At 35.9% G+C, this 9,789-nt stretch overlaps 2 protein-coding genes across 5 annotated transcripts; one reads left to right on the top strand and one right to left on the bottom strand.

Annotated features, from left to right (window-relative positions):
* Positions 1-43: 43 nt before the first annotated feature.
* churc1 (churchill domain containing 1) lies at positions 44-2,357 on the bottom strand. Its single transcript, XM_056764361.1, has 4 exons — positions 1,543-2,357; positions 1,035-1,170; positions 889-959; positions 44-733 (listed from the first exon to the last, which is right to left on the bottom strand). The coding sequence occupies exons 1-4, from the start codon at positions 1,579-1,581 to the stop codon at positions 641-643; spliced, it is 339 nt and encodes a 112-aa protein (XP_056620339.1). The 5' UTR covers positions 1,582-2,357; the 3' UTR covers positions 44-640.
* Positions 2,358-3,789: 1,432 nt separating this feature from the next.
* znf106b (zinc finger protein 106b) lies at positions 3,790-9,788 on the top strand. Of its 4 annotated transcripts, none has more exons than XM_056764324.1 (13): positions 3,790-4,250; positions 4,337-4,414; positions 4,586-4,647; positions 4,760-4,957; positions 5,099-5,141; positions 5,367-5,428; positions 5,504-5,707; positions 6,350-7,054; positions 7,295-7,583; positions 7,687-7,735; positions 8,522-8,670; positions 8,754-8,825; positions 9,280-9,788. In XM_056764324.1, exons 2-12 carry the CDS (start codon positions 4,349-4,351, stop codon positions 8,817-8,819), a joined length of 1,893 nt encoding a protein of 630 aa, XP_056620302.1. In that variant the 5' UTR covers positions 3,790-4,250; positions 4,337-4,348; the 3' UTR covers positions 8,820-8,825; positions 9,280-9,788. The 4 variants fall into 4 exon arrangements, with proteins under 4 accessions (XP_056620302.1, XP_056620303.1, XP_056620305.1 ...); XM_056764325.1 differs by having other exon boundaries at positions 3,790-4,223; XM_056764327.1 differs by having other exon boundaries at positions 3,790-4,212.
* Position 9,789: the final 1 nt, after the last annotated feature.

Consider the following 9,789-nt stretch of genomic DNA (forward strand, 5'->3'; position numbering starts at 1 on the left):
AGTACCAGATGCCCTTGAGGTTGATATGGCAGTATGTCATCAATGCAACACATTTTTTTAGAAAAACCATACAAAATTATTTTATTGTTGCATAGAAATACAGCAGGACACAATACAATGTACTTTCGTGTACATTTCATTAAAAACAGGAAAATCTGATGCGCTTATTCTCAGTCACACAATTTTAAGTATGTTATCTGACTAATTCAAATATGATTTTTTGTTTATCTATTTTCTCTTGTGCCACAAAGTGATGAGATGGGGATGTTAATCTGCTTTGTAACAATCTGCTATCCCACTCAGACCTAATCTGGCAGTTTCCACAAATCAGGTTAACGAGAGAAAGATCATGACAATGGATGATCTTGTGATGAACACATACTTAAGAAACAGTGGATTCTAATTAAATGTAATATTTGTGAATGACCTCTCAAGCTCATCTTCCCTCAGAAACACGGTGTACCTAGATACCACTAGGAACAAGTTGAAGCAAAGAACAATGCACTCTGTAATATATACTCCCGGAGTTAGACATAACACGTACGCTGTTCTCCAGTGCTAAGCATATGTCCCTCAAAACATGCATCACATGCTCTTTACTATGAAGGCAATTCCCTGTTTTAGCTTCAGTTCAAACACTCTAGAACAGGGGGGCTGTTTGTCTGGGATCGTCTGGCAGAACGCTGATGGAATCCTCCGCTTTTCCACACAACATACACAACATTGTGTATTCCTGTAAAAAAACATCATTAAATTAAAAATTTCCCACTATCTAGTACAGCAGTTCTACAATTTATAGAAAAAACTAAGTATGATTAGTCTGATCATAATTATAATGGGCCAAGTACAGTTGTGAAGTTGATTGTATTGCATTATTTCTATTCTTACCTGATAGTCATCCACCACAGTAAAGGTGTATTCATGTCTGGCTATAACATGGTCACAGTTCTTGCACATATCTGTGAAAAAGAAATCTTATTCGTGTACCTGCCAATTTAAATTAATTTTGCGCTCTTTACTATGACATTACTCACGCAGGTAGGTAACAATCTCCTCCTCGTCTTCATTCACCATAGTCTTATCACTGATCAGCACAAAATCTCTCTGGTGACAGTTGGCACAGCCAAGAAAATTCATAAGATATGAACCATTCTCCAGACATGTATTACCCTGCAAACATAACACATGACAAAAAAACATTTAAGATATTATGACAAGCAGAAATACTGCTTCTCAATTTTTTAAATGAATGTTCTTCATTTCTATAATTTATGATTACATCGCCCTTGGTAACATATAGGATAAACCTATGTAACAAAGCATGGTTACCTACACAAGATATTTAGCGAATGAGGACATAATAAGCCTGGGACCGAATCTACATGCAGTAAGTTACTTTTAAACGTGCTGTTGGTTGAAAACTAAACTGGAAACAATATGCGTAACGTTCGCACTTACAAATAAAGGCCACTTAAGGAGTACATAGCATGCTATAGACGGATTCGGACATGATGTGTCAGTAACATATGATAACTAACTCACCCTGTCGGGATATTGTTTCTGCACACAACCAGCACACATTTCAGATCAGATGCAAAAATAATATATATTAGATAGAAAATGGATCGCAGTCACTATATCAAAGCTTCCGCGTTCGTCTTCTTCGCAGTATTACCAATGCATGATCTTGAAGCTTTAGCGCCCCCAGCGGTGGATCATCTACTCTAACTGTTTTCAAGTTCATTTCTCACATTTGTTAGCACTTTTTCTTCAATTTCCTTTCTTTTCTTTTTTACTTTTAATAGGATGAGTAAGTTTTGATTATTTTGATTAATGCCGCAAATTCCCGAGTCTTCCGTGTGTGTCGTGCTGGGACGTCAAAAGAGCGGCCGCCAATCGCGTTGAAGCGCTATCAAAACTTTTCCGAAGGCCGTTAGAATGAATTTAGGAAAATGGGAATTAAATTATTTAAGCTTAAAGTCCCCATGAACCGGAAGTTGCGATCGTTTTTACTTAGGTATTCTGACGGTTTTGACTAGAAAGGATACAGTTAACTTCCCTGGGCATGCGCACTTTAATACAGCATATTTTTTGTCACAATAGTCCATATTTTTATTATTTTAAGGTAAGGTTTAGTGTTGGGGTAGATGTAAGGGTTAGCTAATGTAATTTATTGTAATTATATGCCCAGATTTTGCACCATTTCCGGCCGTAGCTGTATCCTTTCTAGCAACAACCCTATTCTGACACTAGAATCGTTTTCTGATGGCTAAATTCTGCGCAGAACCGACAACCGGTGATCAGCGCGAGATGCATGCCGGTAAGAAATGTGTCCGAGTTACGCCCGCCTTGCTATGATGTCATGCTGACGTGTGTCAGTCGAGCGCAGTTGCTCTCCACCGACTGGGCCGATCAAAAGCATGATGGGAAACGACTTGCTGACGAAACAGCTTAATGCTCATTGGCTAAGCATGTCCGCTGGTTTTTAAGAAGTTCACAATTTATCGTAGTTTTTATATTTTTATTTATATGTGATAATGAAAACACCTTGGTAAAATCGTATACTATAAAGGGATGTTTTAAGTTATAAGTAGCCTAATTAGGGCATGTGCTTCATTTAGTTTGTTTCGTTTTATTTATGACTTGTTTAAGTTCTATTTGTTGTAATTTTTACGTTATTGTATTTTATGTTTGTGTACATTTTTTTATTCAACAATATTATTCCAGGAAATAAATAAGCCACTCCATCAAAACAAATGCTACATGCAAACATATAATTATATTATATTACACTGTACAGCATCTTAACATGAAGTGTTGCATGCTTCTTACACAATGTAGGCTACATACCTCCACATGCCTTATAGAAAGTCTGAAATGACTTTGAAAGTCAGAAGGACTGTACAAATTTACCACTTCAACAAAATTACGAATTCTAGGGACGTTCCTAGCAAAAAGACAAACATTGTTATTAGGGCAGTGTGCCTTTAAAGCAACTTTTAATTATTTAAATAATAAATTATTTTTCTTCATCGTCATGTAAAAATAGGGTTATTTCAATTGCATCTACTTCGTCCGCGTTAAAAAAAACGCAAACGTGATGTCTTCCATTTCTCTCGTTTACAGGAACACAAAAAGCGGGATTCGGGGAGTGTCCGAGTTACAAGCTGTTTTATGACTCCTCCCCTTACTGCAGCCGCCTACTCTCGTCGTCATTTCAGGCGAGCAAAGGCGCGTCTCTAAAATGTATTAAATCAACAAAGAATAGTTCGAAATGCATTTCCCCGTCCATCACACACATCTGCTTCACAGGAGCGATGCATTCTACATCTCCACGTTTTGAGGCATGCAGTGGGCGAACATTCCATCTCCCTTTTTTCTGATAGTAGCAACACCATAAAATCTACGTTTCCTTGTAGAGCAGCTGCTCGCAAGACTTCCCCACTAAGGTTAATAGCTGAACTATAACAGAACTCTCCCCTTATGTCATGTTGTAATTTTCTTAGATTTTAATTTAATTTATTTACATTTGTTTAATTTCTTTCTAAGAATGCATATATAATTCCTGTTTGTATTAAGAGCTGCTCCCTCAGGCTATATCTTTTATGTGTTATATTATGAAGAAACGAATGTTATGCAGCCATGTTTGTTTGTAAATCTTGATAATTTAAATAAAAAAAAAAGACTCGCAAGACGCCATTCTGAATGATCTGACGTATTTCCGGTAAAATTCCTACTTCTCTTCTACCTCCTGTGGATTCAGGACGATTTCGCTTGGGCGCCCCCTGTCGTTTCAAAGAATATCTCAACGGCGAACGCGTCAAGTATAAACGTCTCGTCCGTTTGGGGAGTTGCGCGCGCGGTCAGCGGAGGCTCGCAAAGCCAGGCTAGTGTGTGAACAGCCCTTGAAGGGAGACAAGTTTTTCGAATTGCTCTCGCGGTACTTTGATACTTGCATCAAGTCGAACAATCTATCGGAACGGACTTTGGCGGTTATTGATGACGTAGAGCGAATACACGAGGACACAAGACCGCTTAAGAACACATACCGAGAAACGGCCTAAATCTACAGTAAACAACATTTGGTCAACGTGGTCTGACTCCGCAAGCACGTGGACGACGTGATTCAGTAACGTGAACTTACTTCATAAAACTCGAACATGCTGTTTTGACACCACGATCGTTACATTAGATATCTCATTGAATCAAAATGTGATTATGTGGTAAATAACTGTGTACGCCCTGTCGACGTAAGAATGCATTCTGGAGTAACGTTAGCAGTATTTAGGACAGCTATTCCAACACTATCATGTAACAAAAATATTTTTTATTTCAGATAAAAGCCTATATGGGGAAAAAACGGACGACCAAACTCAACAAATGTTGTGTCTGTTCTAAAAGTTATGATGAAAAGGTTGGCAATTTTTTGTTAATTCCTTATTCAGTCAATTTTGATTGGACACTATCTTCCTTGATTTAAAATAACAATCAACTTATGATGACTACATAATGGTAATTTATTGTAGTTTGCCTCTGCATAGGAATATTTATCCTTAAGCCCTTTTTACCCTAATATTTTTCACAGAATTTGGACGCACATGCGCATAGTTACAATCACCATAAAGCAATTCAAAAGATCAATGGCAGGTAAAGAACTAGCATCAATTATCATGTCTTTCTCAACTATAAATCAAACAGAAAAAAATGTCTTCATTCATACATACAAACATACATACATTAATAGATATGTTTTCTACAGTAAACTGGTGGCCCATAGATGTTGGGCGTGTAATGTGTCTGTTATTGGACTAGAGGAGTACAAGGAGCATATTGCTAAAGATGAACACAAACAAAATCTGTTCAAACTCAAGGGCAAAAGACAAATAAAGGTCAACCTTCCTGTGGATTATGATACTATGCTCGATGCTGAGCTTAAAAACCTTTGCAACAAGGAGAGGTAAGATTGTCATCTCATGGTGTAATGTACTTGTTCATTATTCTGTATGAATTGGCTTTAAAAATATGTTTTAATGTATCTTAATATTTAGTTTGTTTCCTGGATGCAAATTGTGAAGTTTTTCTTTGTATATCAATTTAGGCGTCAGCGATGTTTTGTCTGTCGTCATAGCTTCCTTGCGCGGGTGAGTTTTTATTGTTGCTACAGGTCAAAAGTAACTTAACAGAACCCCCATTTTTGTTCTGGTAGAATATTATGTATGGAGCTAAAAAAGTGACTTATAATATAACAGAGGTGATTTACTTTGTTCTTGCATTCATTCATATTGGTAAGTCACAGAGGTCATAGAATTACATGTTAAAACATAGCATATGTATTATTTTTCTATTTGTTTGTAATTTCTTCACAGGAATTGGACATACATAAGCATAGTTTTGTCCATCATTTGGAGATTGAGAACTTAAAGGGCAGGTATGGAACTTAAAAGCATTCACTGTCATGGGCTGCTTATGAATGTAAAAAACATAAAGCGTGCTTTTCTTACAGTGAACAGGTGCATAAGTGCTGGGCCTGTGATCTCTCTGTGACGGGTATGCCTGAGTACAAGAAACATATTGGCACTGCAAATCACAAAACCAATATGTCTATTCTGACAAAGAGGAGATCAGATAATGACAAAAGCGCCGTGGATTATAGAGAAGAGTTTGATTATGAGCTAAAAGCCCTTTGTGACCAAAGAGACCTACAAAAGTAAGCTTCTCAACTCATACATTAACTACAATCAATTACATTTGTGGAAAAAAATAAGAGACCATTTCAAATTGAATTTCAAATTAGCATTTAGATGTTTTGTGGTCAATCCAGTCCGTGTCTGTTGTGACACTAAGTCATCCGACAGCAATATGAAAGCCTGACAGAATGACTTGCATGAATACACTAATAAAAATCTAGGTCATAACATTAAAAAATATTTTTATACTTTCCTAAATCCATATACAAATAGGCTTTGCATTAAAGTGAATATGAACTTCATTGCAGTATTTAAGGTGTGAAAAAACAGAGCATCTTTTCTGTTATTTTGACCCGTTTCTCCAGGGTTTCTTTTCTGCGAATAAATGTAAAAAGAAACCATTATTTTATGCAAAACTGGGGAAAATGTTCGCCATAGTTCACAGAATAAAACAACATTTTTCCCTAAACACACATCTATAAATGGTACATTTTGAAATCAGAAAATGGGTCTCTGAAATGGTCTCATAATGATTTCTGCGGCTGTATGTGTGTAATGTACACCGTAAAGCAGCAATGCCTTTAATTTATTAGCTGTTACAGTCAACCGCTATAATTAACAACTGGTCTTTTTATGTGTTTGTCAAACATTAAAAAAAAAAGAATGAAAAAGAAAGAGTTGCAATTTTTGAAGTGGATGAATGCCAAAGCAGAAAAGCAGAAAGGAAAGCAGAAAGCACCACAAACAAAGTTAATAAAGAACTTCCAGATGAAGAACATGAGTCAAAGTTTCGAGGTACCTGCCAAAGTCGGTGAGGATTTCACAAGTGACAAGTTGCCAACACAATGCAAGCTCTTCCAGTCTTTGGAAGACCAACAGAAAATCTCAACTTCCAAACCTGAACCAACAACGCTTAAAAGGAGACAAGGGAGCATATTAGGGATGGACAATTTAAATTGCACGCTTGTGAAAAGGCCTTGTCCTCCATTAGAGATTTCTGCTCATGTCTCTGGAGAGCTTACGTATGCTCCTGAACAAGGTCAGAGAGAGATTTCCACTCGGACCATTGGTAAACCATTAGACTATCAAGATGTTGATGTTTGTTCAGAAGAAAATGTAGAAAGTCACATGGAACGTGTGGTGAGACAGACCTGCAAATCCTACCTTGAGAAAGAGCTCTTTATAAAAGGGAGAACAAAATTGGACATGAAGCACAAGAAACAAGAACGATCCACAGAATATGTGAGCAGTCTCAGCTCTCATAAAAGCACTGGGGAGCCGTGCTCACGTGATGCATTTTACACTTTGAGAAACAGTCAAGAGGACCAGATATACACAAAAACACAGCAGGAGCAATGCATGTCCAGGTAAATATACACATTTTATTTCATTTATTTAAAAAATTCCAACTAGTTTCAAATAACTGAGTTTTTAACAAGAGAGCTTAACTGATGTGTGGAAAATTTGCAGTGCCGTGGGCCCCAGAACTGGAATTGAGAACTGAGTCTGTTAGACATTAAAGAGTTAGATTAAATTTACTTTCACATCTTGGATGAAGATTTTTTTTGTCATCACTTTCTGAATCCACTTTCTTCCTTTCCCTTTAGAAAACATATACATGGACAAGAGGCATCTGTCGCCTCCCCGTCATCTGTATCTTCACTGGCTGAAAAGATTGCAAGATTCCATAGCCGGACTAAAGCAACCTGCAATGTCAATGTATGCCAGACATTAGATGTTGGTGGAAATGATTCATTTAGGACTGATACTGATACTTACAGAAAAAAAAAAAACGGATATAATGCAGAAACATCAGAAGAAAACGGATATAATGCAGAAACATCACAAGAGGACCTTGACGGTGTCGAAATCATTTCTTGCTACAGGAAAGAACAGGTAATGAAATATATGTAAATACAGTGTATATACAGTATGTTTATATTTATCTGTGCTTTATTGAAATTTCTGGTAAAGTTTTGCTCATTCAATTTTGCTTCAGGACATTTCAAATACTACTCATCAGAATCCTGAGACAACATGTAGACAAAGTGAGTGTCTTCCAGCTTTAATTTAAATTAAATTGTAAATTTAATTACTTTTAAATCAAATGGCAATTTAAATGAACAAAGGGAGAAATAATTGTGCTGTCAAATCGATCAATTGATTCCAAAATAAATGTATATGTGCATGCGTGCATAAGTTGACTTGTGTATATTTATATGTATGTATTATTTATATTTCTATATAAATATTTCTAAAATGTATATTATGTAAATCTTTATTATATATATGTGTGCATAATACATTATACACACACCACAGGCACAGACACGTATAAACACAAACATTTATTTTTTTGGAAGCGATTTGGTGGCACACAAAAATAGTAACAATTCGCTAAATGTTTAACTCTATTCGGCTATGGAACTATAATGGTAATTTAATCAAGTACAAGTCATCATAGTTCAAGTTCAAAGTTGATTTGTCACGTACAAAACCATACATAGTACAACATGCAGTGAAATGCTTTTAGAGTAGAATAGAGTAAGAATCAGAAAGAGCTTTATTACCAAGTGCACTTGGACACACAAGGAATTTGCACAGGCACAGGTAACAAAATGTAAAAATAAATATGTGAGAGGCAATACACATTTGACAAAAGGGTCAATATTAGACAATAGACAGTATATTGTATGCACACAAGTGCTATATACAAATTATACTGTAGGAAGGAGGGTTAAAGGGGTAAAGTGCAGGTGCTGTGCAACCATAAATCAAACTTGTACAACTAATAAGTAATAGTATGATAATAATTATGTGTATGTGATTGTTAGGTAAAGTGAATAAGTTAATGACGTTGTCTTCAAGAGAAGAGGAGCTCACCAACTCTTTAAGTAATGTCGGTGACCAGCTGTTCCAGGCATATGCGACCCTGCAGACCGCTTACACGGAGGTTCAGAATCTTCTAACAGCTAAACAACAGGTATATAGCTGCTCCAATAGCAGGTTTGTTTAAAGTAAGAACACAAAGCCATCAAAACAATAATAATTTTTTTCTGTTGTCAGGTAACCTCAGAGATGTCCTCCCTCAGGGCAAAGCGAATACAACTCCTAAAGGACATGATTGAGTGATGAAGAGTAAGAATTTCTATCTTGTTTGTATGTTTTCAGCTTTTAGTCAAAGGAAAACAATGTATTTTCTGCTGTAGATATCTCTGGTAGATTATATTCGATATTTTATCAATGATTGATTAGATTTCTTTTGTTTATAAATTGTGAAGGCACTGTATTGCATAATGTCTGCTAGCATGCTTTTTGACTTGGCTTATTTAAGACATGATCAAAACAGTTATTTTTTTCATGACAAAGGTTCAGCAAGTGAGAAATATTTGAATCAGCCAATAGTTGTTACGGTCTTGACCAAAAAATGTGATTCAGGCTAAAATCTCAGAAATTGAAATTATAAGATAAGAAGCATCAGAGTATGATTACAAGCATTTATTTCATGGCTTTACTCAGTTAATATTATAGTAATATTTAGGCCTATTCATAATTAATAACAATTCAATACTTATGCTTTAATGTCTTTTAGATCCCAGCTAATCCCAAACTTCTTGTTGTGACTGTTTTCATCATCTAACCTGATGATGCAACAAATGGTGGGCCGGTCTGAATTACAAACTGCTGTTTGATGCAACACGATCAAAAGTTTTATGTAGTTTTAAATATAAATACTTTTTGTCAGCATGTTACTTCAGACTTCGCAGAAGGCTGTAAGACCGGTTTTAACTCTGCATTTTTTATTTAGTGTGGTCAGACCAGGAAGTGTAAAAATTGAATGAGGCATTTAGATGTTATTTACATTTGTTATGGACATGTTGATTTCTTGTAGTCATTAATTGTTTTGTGCTTTATGTGCTGCATTGTACTGTTATGACACATGTCAAATACTAAAAACAGGGCAAAACCATTTATTCAGTTGATTTTATTTTCATGTTTGCAAACTAGCAAAAATAAATATACGACTTGATCTGCTTTGTTTACTGAACATTTGTAACATGACCATATTTCATTGACAATAAAATGTCACAAAAATGAGAAT

This window comes from Triplophysa dalaica, chromosome 13, assembly GCF_015846415.1.
Source record: "Triplophysa dalaica isolate WHDGS20190420 chromosome 13, ASM1584641v1, whole genome shotgun sequence".
Classification (NCBI taxonomy): Eukaryota; Metazoa; Chordata; class Actinopteri; order Cypriniformes; family Nemacheilidae; genus Triplophysa; species Triplophysa dalaica.

Bases quoted from the DNA above. Each gene is read 5' to 3' on its own strand.
- churc1 (XM_056764361.1), bottom strand. From the start codon at position 1,581: ATGTGTGCTGGTTGTGTGCAGAAACAATATCCCGACAGG. The intron at 1,171-1,542 runs GTGAGTTAGTTA...TTATGTTTGCAG, and splicing joins AGAAACAATATCCCGACAGG to GGTAATACATGTCTGGAGAA. The intron at 960-1,034 runs GTGAGTAATGTC...TCTTTTTCACAG, and splicing joins GGAGATTGTTACCTACCTGC to ATATGTGCAAGAACTGTGAC.
- znf106b (XM_056764324.1), top strand. From the start codon at position 4,349: ATGGGGAAAAAACGGACGACCAAACTCAACAAATGTTGTGTCTGTTCT. The intron at 5,429-5,503 runs GTATGGAACTTA...CTTTTCTTACAG, and splicing joins ATTGAGAACTTAAAGGGCAG to TGAACAGGTGCATAAGTGCT. The intron at 5,708-6,349 runs GTAAGCTTCTCA...TAAAAAAAAAAG, and splicing joins GACCAAAGAGACCTACAAAA to AATGAAAAAGAAAGAGTTGC.